We start from the raw sequence: 23,907 nt of genomic DNA, 5'->3' as shown, positions 1-23,907 counted from the left end.
TGTATTAGGTAGCTAGGTAAATGATAATTATAATGCAAAGAAGACTTTCTATAAGTAGCTTTCTATATGTTTTTTCAAATATTGGTGTCATAAAAGGCTTCTGACTGTGGCAGGTAATGATTTTAATACATGGTTTAAAAAAAAAATGTGGCTTGGTAGACATTTCAACACTGCCAAATGTGTGAGTGTTACGAGTAGAATAGCAGTGGAGATCTTAGGGGGAAAGTATCTGAAGTACCTGCTGTAGTTTCCATGAAGTCTTTTTGTTTTCATGTAGCAAGCAGACTTTCTTCAGCTCTAAAAAGTTAAGGAAAATTGATAGCTTTTTTCTTTTTATTTTATTTACAATATGACAAAATGTTAGGCTTCTAGCACTAAACATTAATGGGGGGGAGGGAGTTACTGTTACATATTGTGCATTGTTACAGATGTAGATACTGAATTTATATTTAAAAACAGATATTACAATCCTAAAGAAGCCTTCTCCCTGCAGTTTTCATCAGGTTCTGTTAATGGTTTTTGTTTTTTTTTTTAAGAAACACATGGTGGGGGGCTGCTGTATGCTTAAAGCAGACTGTTGTTGATTAGGGTGTTTTTCCTAACTGAATTGGATTTTGGCCTTTACATCAGTAAGTACATCTATTCAAACAGTGTTTGCATTATGCACTGCAGAGGACAACATGAAAGTTTGCAGCGTAAGCTCTGTTTAAAACTGAGGATGTCACATGGATCTCTGGAGTAAGTCACAGGGAGTTTTGCAATTGCCTATTGCAAAAGTGGCATTGGCATTTTGCAAATGATGAAAGGGGAATGCTGTAAGAGAATTACTAGCTGCCATTATGAGATCTTCTGGTACCTAAAATGTTCACTCCAGTTTTTACAGTGGCTGGAGTTGGAACCTTAGATTTGTTTCATTTCCCATCCTCTCCACTTGGAAAGGTATGACATGTTTATTGACAGCGGGCCTCAACCACAGTAGTTTTCAAGTATAGTTTTAGAGTTGCTATCAGAGCTTGAGGCTGCCTTTACTTTCTTCTTCCCACATACCCATCAAGGTTGTATGCTTGGAAATGTTTCTTCAAGGCTGTGGATCTATCTGTGAAGCACCACATCTGTTGCCCCAAGGATGAGTGTTGTGGGAGAAGAGAAGATACAGATTGAGAGCTCCGGGGTACAATCAGATCAGTATTCCATGAGTTGTGGGCCAGGATTTGAGTGTACCTGTAAATGGATGCTATTAAAATACTTATTGTCAAATAAGCTCTACAGAACAGTAATAAGAGAGCACTACAGCAGATTTCTTTGCCATAGTGATAATAGCTAGGAGTAGGAGAGAGCTATTCTGCCGCAGGGAATGTAGGATAATGAGATATCTGCTGTTTTCAGGAAGTTACATTGAAAAACTCGGTCCAGTGCTCTTTTCTCTTGCTGGCTCGGATTTTCTGTTTTAGTTTATGTTCCTGACCAATGGGGGAGAGGGGGAATAAAAATTAGGATATTGCCCCCACTGTTTGATCTGGGATCATGATAGGAAGATGGAGTAGAGGCTGATACTGGTCCTCTTCCTGCCCCCCTGTCTTGTTGCAGCAGTTCCAGGGTTTCCCACTGCAGTGAGATGATCCAGCTGCTTTCTATAAGGCAACATGTAATTCTTCCCTTTGTGCTCATCTGTTTTGAGACAAACACAAAAACTACAAAAATGAAATTAGCAGAGCTTGTAAAAAAGAAGGAAAATTCTTTACTGGAGGATTGCAGCTAGCTCTTATTATAATTAATTAGTTCCTCCACTATCCCCAAACCACATAGGCAGTTTTAATATTGGCAATGTTCTAAAAATTTTGAAATACCAAAGTTGAAAATTAGTAAAGAAAGGGGAAGTTGCCAGTAGTGAGGGATCCTTTTGTTTATTTTTAATTCATCTTCAAAATGCTGGTCAAAGCTGTGCTTCTGTGAACAGTACTCCTTTTGTTTAAAGACTGTGATTCCAATTTAAAAATTCTTTACAAAGTATGAAATGCAGACACTGAATTTTGAAGTTATGCAGAGAAGCTGATATGGGGCAACAAAGCAGGAGCTAACAGAGACTTTGTGCTCTTCACTGACGCAGGTATGAGGAGTGGAAGAAAAACAGGAGGGTTAATGCCAGAAGTTAAGCCTTTCTTAGAAGCTCTCCAAAAATTTGTCTGTATCCACTGGCTGTAGTGAATAGCAGACACAGTTCAACTATTTTGAGGGTGTGTGTTAGCAATTCTGGCCTACCTGAAATTCAGTTTATTACGTTTGTGTTTTTTAATATATTTTAAATTATATTTTTGTTGACCTCTTGTTCCAGGTACATATACAGATCATACATATACATGGTCCAAATACTTTATCAGCACTGAAAGCTCAGCAAGTTGTCCACCAAGATCTTGTCCTGAAAAGTCTGACGATCCAGTTCTTTGGCAGCCTAAGCCAATTTAGCTGCTGGCTTCCTGGGATTGCCCTGCTGCCTCTCTTGCCCTGTGTTCGGGCTGTAAGCTTCTCTGACCTTACACTGAACCTGTTCAGAGCACAAAGCTGGCAGGAAGCTATGCACTTCGTGTGAGATAGTTTCTCAATGATTTAGCATGCTGAAATAGTTCAAAGCTGCTGCAAAGACACGAGTAGAAACACATGGCCAAGGGGATGTCGCTGTAATTATAAAACTGAAAGTTTATAACCTTTAGTAGTCAGTGTAATATAGTTTGAATTGTGGAGATCTCTTGTCATTAATAATTAAGTGAAAATAAATATATTAAGCCTCTGAATTCTCAATTTCCATCATTCTAGGTATTTATGACTATTTATTCCAGTAAACTCAGCACATTTATCCACAATGCAATTATGTTTTAGTATTTTATTCCTCTTGTTTTGTTAATGTGTGTAAAGCACTGAATTTTTGAACCCGCTAATTAAGCAATTTGAAGTATTACGAGAAGAGAATATGTTTCTAAAAACTATTTCTGTGCGATTGCTTATTTTTCATTTATATGAATATTTCAGTTTTAAATAGTAACACTGTAGTAACAATAACATTAACCAGTATTAAATCAAGTATAATTCAGAAGTTACTAAAACGTGACAATTCTCTTTTTAACTTTACTTGCTGCAGGATTTGAACAAGCGTTTGTCCCTGCCTGCTGATATCAGGATACCTGATGGCTATCTTGAAAAGTTGCAGATTAACAGCCCGCCATTCGATCAGCCAATGAGCCGACGTTCTCGTAGAGCTTCACTAGTAAGTGTAATGCATCTGCCTTGCTAGGTCAACCTCTTGGCTCTTAAGGTTCCATTTCATGCAGATGTCTCTGTATTCTAAGCATTATTCAACTTAATTTGTACCTTGGCTTTTATGCCCTGAAAGATGGGGCACTTCAGTGTGTACTGAGCACCTGTCAGAATCCACTGAAAAAAAATCACCCTTTCCTTCCTTTCTCTTCTGCAAACTTTGCCCCTCATTTCTCAGTGACCCACTGAAATCAGTGGGTCAAGACCCTCACTACTCCCAAAGTACATACATAAATCCTCTTACTTGTTAGAGCAGTGATGATCTATGTGAGCAAAGAGCACCTCCAGTCTTAGATCCAGGCTGTGTGTCTCCTGTGATGTAGTATAGGGGCCCTAGAGTAGCACAGTATGAAGACAGCTAGTCTTCACTTTTCTTTTTATATTTGTTAACAAATTTTCTTTCTCAAATTTCCTGTTGAAATTATACCCCCCAAAAAAATCTATGAATTCCTAAGAGTATTAATAACTAAATTTATATATACCTTTTTAGGTATATATTTCCATTGGGTTATTTTAAAAAATAAGTCTTTCCTTATGAATGGGAGGATTCTTATGTTCTAATTATAATATAAATACCAGAAATCCCAGACACCCATACTAAATATGCACCTCCCTGAAATAGTCCAAAACACAGGTTTTTCTTATTTTTACACAAATCATTCAATTTCAACCATAATTTGATATATTACATTTCTTTAATATTAATTGATGTCTTAAAGGAATTGCTAGACCACTACTGAATTTCTGAGCAAATTCATTGGTGTAGAGAAAAACTGGATAGGTTTTTGAAACCTATGTTGTTCTTTTTATTGACTTAACAGTTTATTTGCTTGAAAATAAATATGAAATATGTATATATTTATCATTCACATAAAATATGAAATAATTCTTAACTGTGAAATATCTTTATTCTTTGCTTTGTTACATGCGTTATTAATTCACAATGTTTGAGATTTTTGATGTATTTTGCCCCTGAAAAAATACAATGTAGTGTGCCCGACCAAAGCTCTGTTCTGCATGTTTCCTTTTACAAGCACAGTATTCAAAGAAGGGAAGATTGGATCAAAGCACTGGAAGTAATAGTAATGTAGCAAGCTTAAATATTTGTGCCAGATTTCTGTAGCTCATTAACCACTTACTTACTGACATAGCATTGAATTGGGGACTGTATTTCCCAGAACCTTCTCTTTCAGATGCGGGTGTACTAAAGTACCTTTTCAGAAGACTCTTTTCAGTGTTGGAATATAATATTTGAGGGCTGGGGGGAGTTTCCTGTGTATGTGATTTCCGTTGCTCGTTTCATGTAGAGCCCTGAGTGCAGTTGGAGTTCTCTTCTCGTCACATTCTAGACAGAAAGAAAAACAGTGCCCTCTAATGAATATGATGTGTGTAGGGAATCAACTTCCTGTCACAAGGTTGTTTGCTTTTGCCTTTCAAAAATGCTTTTCAAGGCTGAAAAGTCCAAAATGAAGCCTGCCAGCAGCACTGTGATGTGCAGACATGCATTTGCTGCATTCTTTCATTATTTCAAACTACTTTAAAAAAAAAAAATCATTATTCTGAGGTTGTCATTGAAAGCTTGCTAGCAGATTAGTTATAGTAGTATATGAATACTGTGTGCTGCTGTAAAGGTATGTCTCTCTTCAAGGTGTAGGAATCTAAACAGCTGTAAAAAGTATTAGGTGAGAGCTTGTTATACGTCAGGTCTGGTGCATTTCTTTGAAATAGAACAAAAAATTAGATTTTACGGTAAATGCATTGTGCGTGTACTGGTACAGTATTGCACACACAGCAGCATAGGTACATCTCTTAAGCACCAACCATTAGAAGTAAGAGACCATAAATATCCATGTTCCTGTGTAGGTGAAGATGGGTAGATGGATCTTGCCTGAAAAATTTGTTTAGAAATGGTTTTGAGGGAAAAATTAAAATGAAATTGATCTTGGTTTGAGTAATCTAAAATACAGGTTGTCTTCTGAGGTGGTGGTCAACTGAAATGTGGTTATAAATGAGACACACTGCAAGGCAGGTCTTGAAGAACATCTGTCCTCTATATGTAGGAAATACTTCATTGTATTGTCTAAAGATTTTATGTTTATTAGTCTTGAACGGTACCGAGGATTCAAAGAAATCAGACTTTTATGTTGTATTCCAGGCTTTCTGGCAGTAACAAGGCTAATAGGTACACGGTTGCATATAATTTCTCCTTTCAATTCAGAAGCATATATTTTTATTTCTGATACCATTCAGTATTCACTTCAAGTTGTATCTTTTTAAGTAGATTAAAATGCACTTTGGAAACAATACTTACTTTACTAACATTATACTTATAAGTATACAGTGTCTACTTATATATACATGTATATATATATATATAAAAAAATATACACAGACACACTTATAAGTATATACTTATAAGTCAATGGTATGTTTAAAATCTCACTGGAGTTTTAAGGGTTGTCAAATATCAACTTTTCCTGTATTTTAGGATAAGCAGCTTGGCTTCACCAAGCTCTGAAATATGCTTGATTCTAAAGCATGTGGTTCTAAAACATTTCAGTCCTAACACTAATTTAATAAACCAGAAGTTCTCTTAGTACCGTGTTAACAAAATAATGTGCCCATTTTTTCTCTTACATATGTCAAATATGCTTATAGACAAGATCTTACACTTCAGTTGTGTTTTCATGCATATGTTCTGAAAATTAACAGAAGCATGAATCCAAGATTTCTTAGTATGCCTTCATGTTTTATTGCTGTCCAATCTTAATGCAATCAACAGTATTTACTAAAGAAAATATTATAAAGTTCTAACATCCATTGGGTTTTAGGAGCAAATCAACATTTTTTGACCTGAGGAAATAGGTGCTGAGGCCAGTCAGAGGTCAAAGTATCTTTCCTTAGAAAGAAATGTTAAGTGGAAGGAGGAGGTGGTGCTAGGGTGAAAACCTGGCTTTTTCATCTGACTGTTTGTCGAGTTGTCAGTGACTCAAATCCTTGTGAAGCCAGTGGATTTTGGATTTTGACAGGGTACAGGTTATATGCACTTTGTAAATCCTTTTAAAAATTGACTTGTTTGACATGTCAACTTTCAACATTCTTTACACTGTAAGAGCAATATAAAGGTTTAGTGTAATTGAGAATTGTCTTAAACAGAAATAACTACAAGAAAGAACTACTAAATGTGAGACTAGCAGTGGATTTGAATAGGAAAAAATAATGATCTTAAAATCTGTCTTGCAAAAAAGGTGTTATGCAGGCAGATAAAATCTGGTTTGCATTGCAAAGGTAAGTTGGTGACCAAAAGAAAAAGTGAATAGGGCCAAGTAAAATATGTAAAGACTTGAAATTATAGGTCATAAAATGTAAAGGGTTGAGGAAAAAGCTGAAGCTTGTGGAGGAATGATGTTTAAGGATTTTAGTTGTGGAGTGTTGTACTGAAAAGCCTTTGAGAAGTCAGAATGGAAGAAGAGACCTGGAGCTGAGGTCTTGAATGTGTTCTCTGTATTTACAGAGAGCAAATAAGTAATGAAAGTTATTTTGGAAGAAGCAGCTGCATATGGATATGCTAAGCAAGAGAAAGGATGGAATAGTTTGAGATGGCTTCTGTGCTTTAGACTATAATAACCTCATTAGTAATCAGATCAGAAGAATGGAGAAAATTTATGCAGGAGTTAGGATAAAATGGGGTTTTGTATGAAATGTAACTAAGTACATAGTTCTTCTAGGATGCGCAGTGGACTGACTAATAGGCTGAGCATTCGGCTTGGATGCTGGGACACACACATATAATATGCTAAATTGTTTTAAAATAACAGAATTTCATGGTGTTTGCTGTAACACTTTCAGGTATTTTTCTGAGAGAACGTTCGGTTTGCTGATTAAATGATAAATTAAGGGTCAGTATTATCAACTTTCTGTATTTTTTCATTGCAGTCAGAAATTGGATTTGGAAAAATGGAAACCTATATCAAGTTAGAAAAGCTTGGAGAGGTACGTATAGCTTTCTTTTGAAATTAAATGCCTATTGCTTTGATTACATTTCTTTAATGTGCAGCTGACAGAGCACTGGCGGAGGTTGCCTGAAGAGGTTATGGAGTCTGTCAGAAGCCTCCTGGACGTAGTCCTGGGCACCCTCCTCGAGGTGTCCCTGCTTGATAAGGGGGGTTGATGACCTCCAGGGGTCCCTTCCAACCTCAACTGTTCTGTGATTTGATGGCAATGTTTTATGTAAAATTTTTCATAAAAGTTAACTGAAAATCTCTCTGTCCTTCAAAATATCCATTGGATTTCTCTTTTCAGTAAACCAAGCATTTAACATGCATAACAACATCACAGCCACAAAAATGTTCTATGATTGCATAATAAAACAAAAAAAGCAGGAAGAACATAAGTGAGCTGGGGAAGAGCAAGACTTTATTAGTGAATGGTCTCTGACCTTATTACGAAGGCTAACGTATGCAGATAGACAAAATTATTCTGTCAATAATGAAACTACTTGAGTCTGGTTAAGTCTCCTACTGTCATGATTTAGGTATTAGGGAGCACTTACATTGGACAAGAAGCCATCATTTGCAGTAAGCAGACAATAACTATCTGTGTTCTTAATATAGACAAGCCAACACACGTGAGCTCAGTGGCCAACTATGTGCAACCAGTTGAAATACGTAACACTGAATTCTGTTCCCCTTCCCTGCTGGGGGAACAGTAATACAGCCTTCCTCTACTACATCCAGCGACTGATTTTCAGAGAAACTGTAGCATTCAGGGGAGAGGTCAGGTTTCTGACCTGTTCAATTTGGCTGAGGGTGACCAGGGGATCAGAAGAAGGATGAGGAGCACCAGGATGGGACGCACTGAACATTGCAGAAGTTAGCGGGGCTGATTGGTTTATCTTCTGTGAATATTGCAGTTAGTCCTCTATTTGCAGTGTTTTCATTTCCAAATGCATTTTTTTCTCTAAAGTACTTGCTAAATGGCTCACTAGACATGGCATGATATCACACAACTTTGGAAAAATATTAATCAAGCAGCTATCAAGTCATAATTGTGGGTGTATTTTATCCCGTTTGCATTATAATATGTAATGGACAATATAAGGTGTATCTACAGTAATGCAGGACATTTTCTGTAACTTTTTTGCTTCCTCTTTGCAGTTCCAGGAATTAGATACACCTAATGACTGTTTTGTCAGGGTTTCTTGTCATTATATAACATATATTAAGAGTTTCAAATTTTCCATTGTCTAAGAAAACTAAAAGATAAATTTCACTATATTCATGTTCACGATGTCAACAAAAATGAAACTTCCGTTTCCTCCCTTCCCAGTGCATGCTCATGTAAAATTTGTAACAAAGACAAGAAGCAGACAAAAGGAATTGTATGTTTTCCTAAAAAATAGTGGTAGAATTTGTCTGCAGCCATTGGTAAAATACCTGCAGCAAAATATAGTTACCTGCGCTAGTTTTATTTAAATATGGCCTTTCTAGATGATCCCAGCAGTGAACTTGGGGAACTTAATACTACCTGATCTAACTTCTTTGGTGTACAACTTCTTGTCTAATTTTCAGAGGTAGTAAGTATATGCATCCCTTGTGTCTTCTGTGTATTCTGATCTGTTTACAAACTATTTTTCTAGTTTAACTTACATAAGAAATAAAAAAAACATTAAAACTAGTCATACTCAAAATGAAAGCTGTTAAAACCTCGGATTTCAGTTCATATTTTCTTTTTGAACTTATCTTTCAATGAAGGAGCAATTTTTAAAAGTATTCTTCTTTTTCCATGTTGTAGGGTACTTATGCAACAGTTTATAAGGGGAGAAGTAAGTTGACAGAGAACCTAGTAGCTCTGAAAGAAATTCGCCTGGAACATGAAGAGGGAGCACCGTGTACAGCTATAAGAGAAGGTGATCACATTTTTATTGCTTTTTAGAATTTCAGATATTTCTGGCTTTCTTTTTGACCAAAGTGCTTGGAAAACAAATCAGCTATGTGATACGTGTAAAAAAAAAATTAGTTTTGATAAGGAAAATTTTAATCTTAGACATATTAAGGGTTAGTGTTTCAAATGTATTTATTTTATTGGGGGAAGGTTGTGTTTTCAAATGGTGTTATAAATTGATGATTTTGTATTGAATTAGACTAATACTAGGGAATAACTTTCAGGGATTCAGAATACATTATATGAAATGACTGCTGCTGCCTGAACTGCACTGTCTAGCAAATATTTACAGTTTGCTACCCAAATGAGTTTGGTCTTTTAATTAAATACATTTCTCATATTTAGTGTTCATATGGCATTAAGTTAATCTATGTTCTTTAAAATAGCTTTTTAATTATAAATAAATAAATAGCATATATGTGAACTTGCTAGAAATGTGTTTATTGCTCATGTTGCATTTATTTATTTTATATTTACCATTCTCCTTTGCAGTGTCATTATTAAAAGATCTGAAGCATGCAAATATTGTTACATTACATGATATTGTTCACACAGACAAGTCTTTGACTCTTGTTTTTGAATATCTGGTAAGCATTTAAACCACTGTTGAGCTTTATATTCTGTTTATCTCCTTACAGAATACTGAGTAACACAGACATAACAAAATTCTGTATTATCTTTTTTAAAATACTCTGTTATATTATTGTCTTGCATGTAGAATTATTTGGCTGAAAAGTATACATCTGTATTCAGTTCTCAAAGTGCAGTAAGTTCTCATCGTTGTAATGTTTCATTAATAGCAGTTAGAGGTGATCTACCTGAGAAAACTCATCCTGAATTCAGTAACTGTAAAAAGGGATAATTATGCTATTATCCCAATGATATTTTTCAATAATTTTGCAAGTGATCTTAGAGAAAAAAAAAAAAAGTATATTCCATATTTTTGTAATTCTTTTCAAGCAAGTGCCCACAATTGCATCTCTTACTTGCTTGCCTCTTATATTATAGACTTTTAATTTTCTCACTGACGCTTTAATTATATTTTTGCTGGAATATATGAGCGTAATAAGAGGGTTGAAGAACAAAATCTTCACTTCCAGTGTAATTGGAGAATGTAGTAATTCCATTTCAAAATTAAAAAAAAAAAAAAAAAAAGTGGCACACACAAGGTAGAATGGCACACACAAGGTAGAAGATGAAAGCAATAACAAATAATGGTGTCTAAGATAATGCATCCTAATGGACAGCATGGGTATTTTTGCCCTCTGGAAAGACAATTATCTCCATGTTCAGACTTAAAGGGGTTTGTTTTGGTTGTTAGTTTTGGGGGAGGGAGAGGTTGTTTTTTAAAATTAAAAAAAAAAAAATCATATTTTGCAGATAAATCAGTTTTCTGATGAGTAATTTCTTCACTAGTTCTAATAAAAAATAACAGTCACGTAATCTGTTGTCCATAATTTTACTGAATAGTGGTGATCTTTTGACAGGACAAGGATCTGAAGCAGTACATGGATGACTGTGGTAACATCATGAGTATGCATAATGTAAAGGTGAGTGGTTTTAGTGACATTTACTGTTCTTCAACTTTCTCTGTTCTGACTGAAGAATTTCAGAGAACTAACTAACCAGAAGCTGTATGGTTTAGAGCTTTTAAAAAAAAAAAAAAAAAGAACTTTTTAAAAAAAAAAAAAAAACATTCCTTTTGACTCAACTACATTTGACATCAGATGGAGTCTTCCTTTTAGGTTTTGGGAGCATTTAAATGTTTAAAGCAAAAAAAAAATAAAGAGTTTACGTAACTTTATTTAAGATCTCATTCTCTTTGAAGTTACACATTTAAAACAAACGTTTCCAAAAAAGTAATAAATTTATAACTGTATTGACCTCTTTTTTTTTGTCCTTCCACTATTGTGTACTCATCTATTGAGGTCAGTCCTTAGATTAATATATCCTCAAGTAAAGTTTGTGTGTGCACCAAGGAAAATGTGAGCAGAGTCATGATTGTGGGATTGGATTCCACTGCCAAGTAAGATATTTTTAATACATATTTAAGAATAAATGATGGCCATCTCTCCATTAGTGATAAAATAGAAATTACTTTTTTTAAGATTTAGTTGTCTTTTGCTTTTAACTATAGTTGTGGCCCAGTCTAGTGGCTCAGTTGCAAATCAGGCCTGGTGAGACTGACTCAGTTTCAAGTCTCCCTCCTCACAAGCAGTTTTTCATTTGAAAAACTAGAATACCTGTTTGTATTTTGTTAATACTTACAGCTCTATAAACATGATTCCGAAGAGAAGAGAATACAAACTTGGAGTAAGTTGTCAAATGAGGCTGGACTGTGTAACAATATCACCCTGCTGTATTGCAACATGTGCTGTACCTTCAAAACAGTTTCATTAAGCTGTGTATAATTCATTTAAGGGTTGCTACTTTTACAGTAAGTGTATTTGAGAAACTTTTCCATGCCTCTTGAAAAATATTAATTGTAAGCTGTGACCCTAAGAACAGAACCAGAGAGTCAGCGAGACAACAAAAAACATAATTAAGCTTGTGTTTTTAATTAAATACAAGTTAATAAGTTGTAAGTGGAAGCTGATTCCTGTAATAAGTGTGGTTAAGAGAACAGGGGGAATCTGCTTGTGATAATCAGAGCTAAGCAGAGAAAACCTGCTTTTTCCATGTTTGCCTGTGGTTTAAACAATGCCATAAGAGCAGATTGATATGGTTAGTACCTTTGGCACTGAGAAAACAGAACAGCTGCTTAACTGTGGTTGCTGTATATGCTTATAGTGCAATAACTGTGGGGGTTTGAATCGTTATTAACATTTGAGAGACCTCCCTGTCACCCCTTCTGTCACATTCTTCACCTGATTTTATGTTTTCAGTTGTAACAAAATAAGAATGTATCATATAAAGATGTGTGTGATCTCTGCAGGCATTACCATTTCCAAAAAAAAAATTTTGAGTTAATATGTTTCCTGTGAATTTGTGGAAGGATCCATGCCAACTGTCATGAATATCCACAATTTCTGTAAAATAATCTGCATTGCTTTCTTGACAAATCCTTGCTGTCACAGTGCACACTAGAGATGGCTATCAATTTCTACCACTGTGCTGTTAACATCGCTTGGGAGTGACTACCCCTGCGACAGTATAGGCCTGAGTCGACAGAAAAAAAAAAAAAAAAAAGTTGTTTCTCATCCTGCTCTTCCAAAAAGGAAAGGAAGAAAGAAAAAATGCTCAAAATTCTCTTTTTCTTGAGTAGGTAGATCCCATATAATCAGACTGAGAACAGATGGATGTAAAGTACACCTGCTGTGTTGCTTGTCCAGTTTAGGAAAAAGAATTTGGTGGTGTCACCTGGTACAAAAATAAGCTGCTGTGTTAGGAAATGGTCATATAAAAACGTTCCAGTGTTTCTTCTCAAAAGCACTATTACATGGTGAATTTTTCATATTGGTAAACATCATTGTTTATAATGCTCTGGTTTTTTTAATTGTACATTTCATCATTGATACTGCCTGAGGGCTTCTGTGTAGTTATTGATACCATCAATGGCTACCCAGAAGGCCCATATTCAAGTTCAGATGCCTTATATGTATAAGAAATTGCAATGTAGTATTTATTAATGCAGTGATAGAGTAAACTGATTTGGCTGCCCACTGATAAACCTTTCTTCATCCCTTACTACCTTTATGTCTATGAATATGCAGCATTAATACGTGTGAGTAGAGTTGCTTGGTTGGCTTACTGTTCCAAAGGACTAAAATAAACCTGCGTGTATTGAGGTCAGTGGATGAATGTAAAATGCCAGAGGATGTTGGGTTATGTTAGTATTATTCATTTCCCCACTTCTCCACATTTCACGAGCTTGTGAATCCAGTTGTATTTTTCCAAGAGGCTGCCAAAACATCTTTAAACAGTTTTTGCACAGTTGGATGGAAAAGGTGCTGAGCTGTGGCAGAAAGGAACTTGAGTGCAGCCAGAGACAGTTACCTTTAAAGATGTTAGTGTGGGGAAGAACACTGGTAAATACTTAAACAGCCCTGTGGTTCTCTTCAATTATGCAGAACAAATCTCCCTTAAAATCTTTATTGTAAAGTACTGTGTAAAAGCAATGCATTAGCATAAAAGGATTTTAAATCTGTAAACAATAATGAAGATACTCTAAGTGTGCTCATAGGGAAAATTAATTTACTTTTTTAGAGGTATTTTTGTCTTGCTTACAGTACAGAGCTTTAACTCTGCAGTGCCCAAACAGGCTGTTATAAGTTAGTGTAATCTGAAAATTAACATTTTTGGCCTAATTTATTTAAATGTTCTCTTTTGTAGCTGTTTTTATACCAGATTCTTCGTGGTTTGGCTTACTGTCATAGAAGAAAGGTGTTGCATCGAGATCTGAAGCCACAAAATCTACTAATTAATGAGAAAGGAGAACTGAAGCTAGCAGACTTTGGTACGGACTGAAATTCTTCTGTAACAAATATTTTCTTTACTCACTATCAAGAAAATACTGAAAACAAATTATATTGAACTTTGAAATCCTTTGGAACTGGGAATGTGCATTTGAAAACCACTGTGAACATCAGGAAAATGAACCAAAGATGTGTATTTAATTCATCTTTGTACATCCTTACTAATTCAAAAGGCTAGGATTTAGAACCTTGTCCTTGTTGCTGTTGCTGTTTGTCAATAACTGGAAAAGTAACATCCTCTAGTCACTATCAGTAGGCAAGCAATTTGCTGCCTGTGATGTAGCTATCCTGTCTTCTTTGCAATGGCTTCTGAACTGTAACTGCAGGATCAGCATTCAGTCTGTTGGCTATGGTCCCAGCCCAAGTCTGTGTCAGTTTTACAGTTTTCTGTAGAAGCTGGTACTTCTTAGTCAGTCTATGGCTTCAGTTGTGAACACTAAGAAATATTCCACAAACCATTGTTTTGGTTTCTGTCTTGGCTTTGAACAAATTAGTGAAAGCAATCATAATGGTTGCTGGAATTAATCTGAAGGAGCCAAAAGAGAAATGGGTATGTGCAGTTGCATTTATAAAGGAAAGATGAGAACACCAGATCTGTAGTAAATTTGTGCATTCTCAGATGGAAAATGGAAGTTGTCCTTTCACAGGATATTAGAAAATACATGTGTAGGTCATATTGTCACTGAACTTGAGGTTTGAAAGTAGTCTTACAGCTTCCTTTGAATTTGACATTTAATCAAATCCTTAAGCTGGAGCTCAGGCTGTTTGTTACTCACGCTCCACAATCACTCCAAAGCAGAGTTACCAAGGAGAGCAAGAGGAAGGGTCTGTCCCTGTACAGAATTGTCAGGTGTTGATGCACCAAGCTCCTTTGAGATTTCCAGTGAGCATTTGCAGACGAGTGCAGCATTCACAATTTCCTTTTATTTTCTATGTCAGGAAAGTCCTTTGAGAATCGTGTTCACGCTGTTTTTTTTTTCACTTGTTTGTGAACAAAAGTTGCTCAGAAGATTGTATTTAACACGACAGACCTAAATTTTATTGAGGATGTTACTGACAAACTGACAGTATTATTGTGAAAAACCTCTACTGATCAGTCCAACACTGTTGGTCCATTTCCACTGCTTCATGGTTCATTTGTTGCTTTCTTTTTCTTGCAGTGTAATTGTTAAGTGGTAAATGTAGGATTTCACAGATTGTGGGGAAGATGCTATATTGATATAATGCTTTGTTGTTTTGATGACATGTATAGGCTTACTGCAAGTTTTGATCTGCTTACCTGCCTTATATGCTTCAAAACACTTACCATGAGATTTCTGTAAATACTAAGTCAAAACACATTGTAGAAATATATTTATTAGGACTCTTGAATGAATATAATTTGGAAGGTATTTAGCAAGTCAGTATATTAAAGCTGACTTCTCTCATGAAAATTCTTTGTCAGTTCCATGGAAAATAAGATTTAAGAAAAGCAGCATTGCATAGAAGCAGCACGTGACCCTTTATTTCCCTTTTTATCAAGGATTGGCTAGAGCGAAGTCTGTGCCTACGAAGACTTATTCCAATGAAGTTGTCACGTTATGGTACAGACCACCTGATGTTCTCCTTGGATCTTCAGAGTATTCAACTCAAATAGACATGTGGTTTGTATAGCTTTGTCTAGTTTTAATTTTTATTCTCAGTCAAGTTGAAAAAATGCCAGTTCTTCATTGCTATGTAGTAGCATTCAAATACTAATCCTTCGACTTTTTGAAGGCTATCACTGCATTAAATATTAGAGAAAGGGTTGACAGATGGGGAAGATGCTATTGTTTGTCTTTGAAAATGCAGAGTACTTTTTTATTGCTAAAACATGCATCAGGCCCACATTTCTAGGGGAAAAGAAATCCATGTTCTCCTGATGACACAACATGGTATTTTACTATGAACTTACAATACAATGGATTAACTTGACATCTGAAGGGAGAGGATATAATATAGCTATGACAAAGATTTTATTTGGTCTTTGATGGTTCTTTTGTTGCTGCATATCTTCTTTCAAAATTTCTTTTAGTAGCAATATGTAGTTAACTAATATAATTTGTTTTTATTTAAGAGAAATTATAGATATCTTTAGGAGCAGAAAGCTTAAATTGCTGTGTATTTTTTTTTCTGATTTACCTTTTTCTCTGTTTCTATAAAAGGGGAGTTGGGTGCATATTTTTTGAAATGGCATCAGGAAGGCCTCTCTTCCCTGGTTCAACTGTTGAAGATGAGCTGCACTTAATTTTCAGGCTTCTAGGTAAGTGTTACTTTTAGCAGCACTGTTACAGGTATATGTTTATTCTTCTAAACACTTTTTTTGTTTTCTGGGAGAACTGTAGATCTTTATCTATTAAAAATTACATTTTATGTTCCATTGTCTTTAAGGTGAATGAGTGTGTTCTTGATTAAAAATGATCAACCTGAGTGCACAGATGAGTTTGTACAGCATTGCCTCCTTTTTTTTCCTGTTCAAATTACAGGATTAAGTGCTTATTTATGTCAGGGCTGTTTCTTTACAGGTCTGTGGGGGAAAGGGGTTATTTTTGTTGTTGTTTTGTTGGTGGTGATTTTTTGTAAGTTGAATTTATTGCTTTTTTTAAATACAGGAACCCCATGTCAAGAAACATGGCCAGGTATTTCTTCCAGTGATGAATTTAGAAACTACAACTTCCCTAAATATAAACCACAACCCCTAATCAACCATGCACCAAGGTATTTTGTGTTTTATTTAAAAGAAGATATACATTCCTATAGCTTTGAATATTTGTAAATGTGAACAAGGTTCCAAGTATGGTGTGCTAGTGAATGCTGGAAAATTGTACATCATTGTGGGCAGATATTAATGCAAAGCATAATCCCATTACTATTCAATTACTTTGTCTAATATCATTCAAGGCTCCATAATGACCTATAGAACTGTAAACGCCTTGTTAATAATGCCTGCATAGTGGGAGTATTCACACAGCACTTGCAAATTCTCTTGTTATATAATAGGCTCATTGTTAAAATGGCAAGGTTTCCTTGAGCAGTCTCTTGAAATCATTCTAAAATCAGTATGAGGAACTTCAAGGGTCTGCATCAGTATTGTTAACAGCACGGAGGTTGTAAATAAACTTTATAACAAAGCCTAACACATTTTTATTGACTCTGAGAAAAAGATCTAACATTGTGTTCTCCTAGTGAATGACCTGGGTCAATCTACTAAATCACAATACAAAGCTCAAGATTTGTATGTTCCCGGTATTTTCATCTTGTTCTGATATAGTGCTACTTGTATGTATACACATTCACAAGTAGTAAAGTTGTTTGGGTGAAAACATTCACTTCTTAAAATTCAACTTTCATCGGTTACTTTGCAGATCAGCTTCTGTAAATATAATTCAATAACTTTTTTTTTTTTTAGGCTAGACACGGAAGGAATTGAATTGATAGCGAAGTTCCTTCAAGTAAGATATGTTTTGTGGCTTTACTTTATTAAAAGTGCAAGTTTAGAGTTTTGATGTATTATGTAAAATTGTAATTATAAGCATAGTACCTGTTAGATCTAACTCAAAGTGCAGCTGAGTCTGAAGTGGATGACAGGTTTAGGAAGAATGATTGTCAGGCTAAATGCTGCAGGAACTTAAAAGCTGGTATTTTGGCTGTGTTTTTTTTGTTGGAGTTGTGGTTTTGGGTAGGGTTTTTCTGTTGATGTTTTTGTTTTTTCTTTTGCAAGAAGCAATTTCTTCTCTCTGATTACTGTTTGTAAAATAAGTAATTGATTCTGTTAGCAATTCCCTGAAAAACTAAAACACTTTCGAAATACAGTATTAAAACAGAACTTTTAAATACAAATACTACGGTTCTGTAAAGATGGATTTTGCTTCCCACTAGAGAAGCATCTACTAATGTAAAGAATACTCTTTGATCTTTCCAACTGTTTATATTCAAAAGGTAAAGTGTTTTGTGGCTTTAATCTTTTAATCTGTATTAAAAATGAGCCAAGAAACAAGAAGAGGGGAGGCAAGATGGAAGGCCAACTCTTAAGTCTTTGAAAGAATGTAGAAGCCCTGTAACTTCACTGTGTTAAGACGCCTTAGTGTATTAGGTGGAGTGCAGTAACTCTGCTTTGCAGCCAGTGGTTTAATTTCTATACCAAGTCTTCATCTATTTACACACTCTTTGAGAGTAGTTCTTGCAGTCCTTGTTTAGACTTTGTTCTTCTTTGTGTACACCATTTTTAAATGTCTGAATCTTTGTCCAAATTTCTAAATATGCCAAACATGAGATTGTTAAGCACAGATTGAAGACCATGTTGTCTGAAGTTCCCTTTTATGCAAAATACTGCAGCATAGTCCATTCTAATTAGAAAGCTTTTGTGATCTCATGTAATTGCAATTTAATATTAGAACATAAAGTAGCCCAAAGTCTGACATCTAATCATTGTTACAACTACAAATAAAGATTAAGTATACTTCTATTTGCATCCATTTACAGCAGTTGAGTATTTTAGCAATCTCATATGTTGATAATTCTAATTTAGATAACATATGTTAGGTGTTTCATCTGTGAAATAAAAGTAATGAAAACAAAGATGTCCTAGTGAGGTGGTAGGAAAGATTTGAGCAAGTTGAACTCTTTCTTCCTTTGATGAAATCACTTAATACAAAGGATTTTTAAATTAAAACTGATGCACTTACATCCTTGTATGTTAATAGTATGAATCAAAGAAGAGAATTTCGGCAGAAGAGGCCATGAAACATGCATACTTCAGAAGCCTTGGAACAAGAATACATACTTTGCCTGAAAGTAAGAGTATAGTAGTAAAGCAACAGAGGAGTATTGTTAAGATAGTACACTACTGTCCTGCATCTGGCTGGGATGGATTTAATTTTCATCATAGCACCTAGCATGGTGCCATGTCTTATATTTGTCACCAAAACAGTGCTGATAACACACCAGTGCTCTAGCTATGGCTCAGCAGTGTTTGCACAGTGTCAAGGCCTTCTCTTTTCTCACTTCCCCCCGCAGTGAATAGACTGGGGGATGTGCAACAGGTTGGGGACACAGCAGGCAGATAACCTGAACTGTCCAAAGAGATAACCTATGCCATATAATGTCATGCTCGGGAATCAAAAAGGAGGAAGGGGGGCATGGTGGGGGGTGAGGGGTCTGTTGGGGAAGTTAGACGTATTTTGCTATGGAACTGGCAGGGCATCAACCTACACATGGGAGGTGGTGAGTTACTGCCTTTGCATCACTTTTGTTTTTTATCTCTTCTTCGCCTCCTTCACTTACTAAAGAGTTTTCATCTCAGGTTTTCTTGATTTTACTTTTCCTTTCCTCTTCCCCATACACTAGGGCTTTGGGGAAGTTAGCAAGCAGTTTCATGATGCTTAGCTATATATCAGGGTTAACTGACAACAATTGCTTAATGAAAAATTCTTTAGTCTATTAAAGAAGTCTAATACACATTGACTTAAACATTTGGGAATAAGGAAAGGTTTTTTTCTTACCAAATCTGCACAATTATGAATAGAATTTTGCTCAATAAAGCATACTTGTGCTCAGATAGATATGAATTAATTTCTCTGTTACATTACAGGTGTTTCTATATTCAGTCTAAAAGAGATTCAGCTGCAAAAAGACCCTGGCTTTCGAAATTCCACTTACCCAGAGACAGGTATGGAAATACTAATATTTTCTCATACTTACAAATTGCATGCTAACACAATAACTGCAGGTTAAAAAAAAAAACAAAACATTGTGATACTGGTTGAAGCCCAAAGAAAGGATATTCTCTTGGCATAGAAGGAGAGATATAGATAATGATTGAATACTCTGTTGCATGAATGCTTAAGTTTCTTACCATGGTCCATGTTCTGTTGTAGGACATGGGAAGAACAGAAGGCAGAGCATGCTTTTTTAAAGTGGGCGGTGCAGAGTCAAGCCCAAGCCTATCCTATCAATCAAGGACTCGGATCTGAAGGCAGTGCTCTCTTTTGGTGGACTCGGAATCGCAGTTTGTCTACACTGTCCTCTTCACAGTGGAGTCTTTTTATTTCCAACCTGCAGATTATGTTTTTATATTTGTTGTCACAGTGTGACAATTTTTTGTACAGTTGGTTTTAAGGTCTCCTCTGCCACTAGAGCCAGTAGGTTACAGCTGTTGATGTAACTGTAGCTGCAATTTTTGTGCAGGACTGAGAAACACAGTGCATTATTTATTGCGGAATCATTGCTGCTAAATAACTACTGTCTGTATAGTTAACACAACAGTTCCATGCCTGAAGAAGTTGCAATGGCTTTATAATATGTGAATGCATCTGTTTCTCTTCATAAAACGTTCTACTGCTGCGGGTTTTTTTGTATTTCTTAAACTGCAGTGTTTCCTGGAATGTAAACATAGCTTTGCTTGGCTATAGGTGAACCATCTTTAATGCTCTAAGTTCATGGCACTTAATTCCTTATTTAACATTGGAAGTATGTGTTGAAATAGTTGAAAAATTATAATGCATATTATGTTTTTGAAAAGCACATGGTGTGAAAGTTGATTCAAACAAGTGAAAAGTAATTATTATTTGCTCTCAGATCCTATATTAGTTATTGATAAATTAGAGCATGGAGACTGGATAATAAATTTTGTCAGGCTCACTCCAGCATAAGATATTTGCACATTGTTGTGCATATGGGACCTGACAGAAGCAATGACTTTTTTTACCTTGTTTTTAACTTAGAAATACAAATAGTATTAAAAAAAAAAAAAAAAAGAAAGAAAAAAAAAAAAAAAAAGAAAAAAAAATGATTCATATATGTTGGACCCTGGCTTAATTTTGAAATTTTGAATCTTTTCATTACAGAGAAACAGGACGACTAATTACAAGAACATGGGAATAATGTCACACTTTTCCCACCCTGTTGCTCTCCCATTTGTGCATTATTCACTTGAAATCAACTGGAAAGATGCAAGTTTGTACTTGATAAGAACTCACTATACTACAGAACTTTTAAAATGGGAACTTAGAGAGTTTCTCAGATCTTAGATGTTATCTGTTTACCAGAGATAGTAAACATGTTACTACTATGCTTATGCATCTCAGTGAGTATCATAAGTACACCCTTGGTGATGGTTACAGTATTTTTAAGCATTTGTGTTCACCTTTATGAACCTATTTGTTTAGTGCATCTTAAAGAGACTGTAAATCTTTATTGGTATATTTTGAAATGGTCATGTAAATCTTTGGCTGGTATATCATGAAAATAGTCATAGGTAACTTAATTTTTCCTGACATTCACTGTAAAACATTCAGGGGTCCTACCATTTCTGTTCAGGAAATCTTGTAGTTTATTGTTATTTAACAGTATTAAGTGAATTTTTGTATATTTCATTTTAACTTTATTTGTGAATAGTGATTGTGGCATGTTTGGGGGTGTTTTATTAATATTTCATTGATACTGGTCAATTTGAATTGGGATTTTTTTTTTTATTTTCTGGAAGAGAGAAGTTAATGTGTAATGGTGACTCTTGGACCACTACTGCTTTTCAGCATTTGTATACCGGTTTTACGTTAAATCTTGTAGACCTAACAAACTGCTGTTATTTCTAACTGACCGACCTGTATTAATATTGTACTTTTGAAAGTATAAATATTATGTGGAATTCTTTGGTTTTGTTTTGAAATTTATAACGACAAAGGCCCTGTGCTGTTAAAAATACAGACTAAGTGAACTTGCAGTTCTTGGGGCATTGTTGGCAACTTAGCTAGATCTGTGTGTTGTGGGAGTCATCAGTTTGAACTCTAGCTGCTTATGAATTCATGCAGCCCAGAAGTAGTGGCAGCGAGGGTGGTATCACTCATCTGCAACTGAGGCCGTTCAGGATCTTATCATAAACATGGTCCATAGTCTGATTGTTAGCGATGAAGTCCTGCATGTCACGTGGTATCAGGAGTTTTGCGTAGCTCTAGGAAGGTGAGACGTGGCTCGGATGCATGGATTTGAACTGCCACTGATACCAGTGGGAGTGTCTCGTGTGTGTCAGAGGCAGATTTGGCACTGATTGAAAAACCTTTGTCCTGAAATAGTTGTTATATATATTTTTATAGTTGCTATGGATCTGATCTAGATTTTATACTGATTAACTTTGTAGGAAATATGTTGTAGATGTAATGGTGTTGAAGAAAGGAGTATCAAAAAAACATTTTTTTTTCTACAGAAGTAGTGAAAATATAGAGTAAATGTTTACTGTGGATAAATGTGGGATTTAGCATTTCTAGAACAGTAATATTTTCTAGATCATAAAAGAACAAGAAATAATGTGACACTAATGAGTAAAGGACTTAAAGGTTTAACTGGTAAAATGAAGTGCATTAACAAATTTAGAAGGGGATCAGCTGCAGCTAACAAAAGGAGATTTCCATTTTGGATAGGAATTTGGTGTTGTTGTTACAGATGAAAAGATCTTCCATAAAATTGAAGCACTCTGAATATAAAGAGATTTTTCTAAGGATCTACAAATGAATTGGTTTGCTTCACTAGGAGATAGCTTTAAAGAATGTATTTTTTAAGAAATTCGGCATCTGTGGTCAAGCCAGTTTTGTTGGGGTCTCTCTCTCTTTTTTTTTTTTTTTTTTTTTTGGTCCATAATCAAAATTCCTGCATCAGCAGAGGCAATTCTGTGGCAGATGCCTGTTTGGGGCAGTAGTCAGTGAGTCTGAAGTCACTGGGCATTTCTCTGACATCGTTTTTGTGCAATTCAGTGTTCCCGTCCCCTGTCTGACAGCATCAGGCAGTACAGGCCTGGTTTCACTGTCACCGAGAACGCAGCGAGTGCTGACCCTTCTGGGAGGAGGCCTCAGCCACGGTGAACATCAAGCAGATGCTCACTAAAATTGGATGATTGACAAGATTTGGTTACAACAGCCTCTGCTTGACGATGGGTGATCAGTTAAGGAGAAATGGCCTGCAAGTAGCTGCTGATTTTAAATAAGTATTTGTAGAGGATATACCCATTGTACCCCGTCTACCCAGAGGCGGAAAGGCCAAGGTGTGTGTATAGGTGTGTGTAGGAAAAAAGGTGGATTCGAAGGCAGGAAAGAAGCAGGTGGTCACGAGGTGGTGTGCACATGCAGGTGAAGGCTGAAGAGGAGAAAGGGTGGGTGGAGGGTGGGGAATTTACAGGCCAGGAAAGAGTGGGAGATTGAAAGGGACAAACCAGCTGCTCAGCAATGCTCTAGTGAAACATGCATCTCAACACAGCTGTGTTATTTTTGTGCTGCTTTACCACAGCATTAAGTAGCCAGAGTGTATCCCTGAATTGGGCAATAAAAGTTAAAATAAACAATTATTAAAGAATCAACATACTTTGTATCTGCAAATCATTTGAAAAACTGCAAGGTAGCATTCCTTGGGAGTCTTGCTTGGTGTTTGCACATGGGTTTTTCAATTTAATAAAAGCACATTGTTTCTGTTTTGCAATGTTAAGATGGAATTAAGGTTAAGAATACATTCATTTATTGAGGACAAAATATATGAAAGGTATGTTGTAAACATCCACAAGCTAAGCATTATAAACCCAGGAAATACCCAGAATTAAGGTCAGACTTGAAAGAAATCCAAATAAATTAGGGTGTAGAAATGCATGGCTGTAGCCTGTAGTGACACAGAGAAAAACTGGAACGTACCTTAAATGAACACCACGTTGCCACAGCCGTGATCGGTTTGTCTGGTCAGTAAAGAGCAGAGTTTAATCGTTCTTGTGCCTTGTTAGCACATTTCAATACTTCCTCTCCCCCCTTAGTAATGTTTGGCTTTGAAAAAAATGCAGCATATTTATGAAATTTTCCAACTTTTGGCAGGAACATTTATGCTTCGTTTTTACAGTCAATCCTCCCCATTTCAGAGGCAGGCCTGTTAAGAGATTTACTACTACTGTTTGGCCCGCGCATGGATCAGTACTCGTATCTCACCAGCATCCGTGTCAGCCCAATTTAAAAGATTGACAAGAAAACAAGCACAGGGTATGAAGCACAGTGGAAACACTGCACAAATGTTTAGCTAATTGGCACACTGTAAAGTAAGCTGACTGTGTGGGTATGGTGATTTTGCAAAGCACAAAAGCCAGGTAGATATGTGGGCTTTGTAGCTCATACCCTAGAGCTTTTTGTCCATGGAATTG

General features: G+C 35.8%; 1 protein-coding gene across 3 annotated transcripts in view; it reads left to right on the top strand.

The window, feature by feature from the left end:
- Positions 1-21,390, top strand: part of CDK17 (cyclin dependent kinase 17) — a 94,843-nt gene extending 73,453 nt beyond the window's left edge. For 2 of the 3 annotated variants that reach the window (XM_084306515.1, XM_084306513.1), the window contains 13 exons: positions 3,134-3,259; positions 7,246-7,302; positions 9,103-9,217; positions 9,745-9,839; positions 10,740-10,802; positions 13,585-13,708; positions 15,250-15,370; positions 15,911-16,008; positions 16,358-16,463; positions 17,155-17,197; positions 18,449-18,539; positions 19,336-19,413; positions 19,622-21,390. In XM_084306515.1, the coding sequence (XP_084162641.1) occupies positions 3,134-3,259; positions 7,246-7,302; positions 9,103-9,217; positions 9,745-9,839; positions 10,740-10,802; positions 13,585-13,708; positions 15,250-15,370; positions 15,911-16,008; positions 16,358-16,463; positions 17,155-17,197; positions 18,449-18,539; positions 19,336-19,413; positions 19,622-19,659 (1,155 nt within the window). In that variant the 3' untranslated portion in view covers positions 19,660-21,390. The remainder of the gene's footprint in view (positions 1-3,133; positions 3,260-7,245; positions 7,303-9,102; positions 9,218-9,744; positions 9,840-10,739; positions 10,803-13,584; positions 13,709-15,249; positions 15,371-15,910; positions 16,009-16,357; positions 16,464-17,154; positions 17,198-18,448; positions 18,540-19,335; positions 19,414-19,621) is intronic. The other variant, XM_084306514.1, reaches the window with a different exon arrangement.
- The last annotated feature ends 2,517 nt before the right edge of the window (positions 21,391-23,907 follow it).

This window comes from Netta rufina (assembly GCF_964035555.1).
Source record: "Netta rufina genome assembly, chromosome: 1".
In the NCBI taxonomy this organism is placed as follows: domain Eukaryota; kingdom Metazoa; phylum Chordata; class Aves; order Anseriformes; family Anatidae; genus Netta; species Netta rufina.
This window is presented reverse-complemented; position numbering and strand designations above follow the sequence as displayed.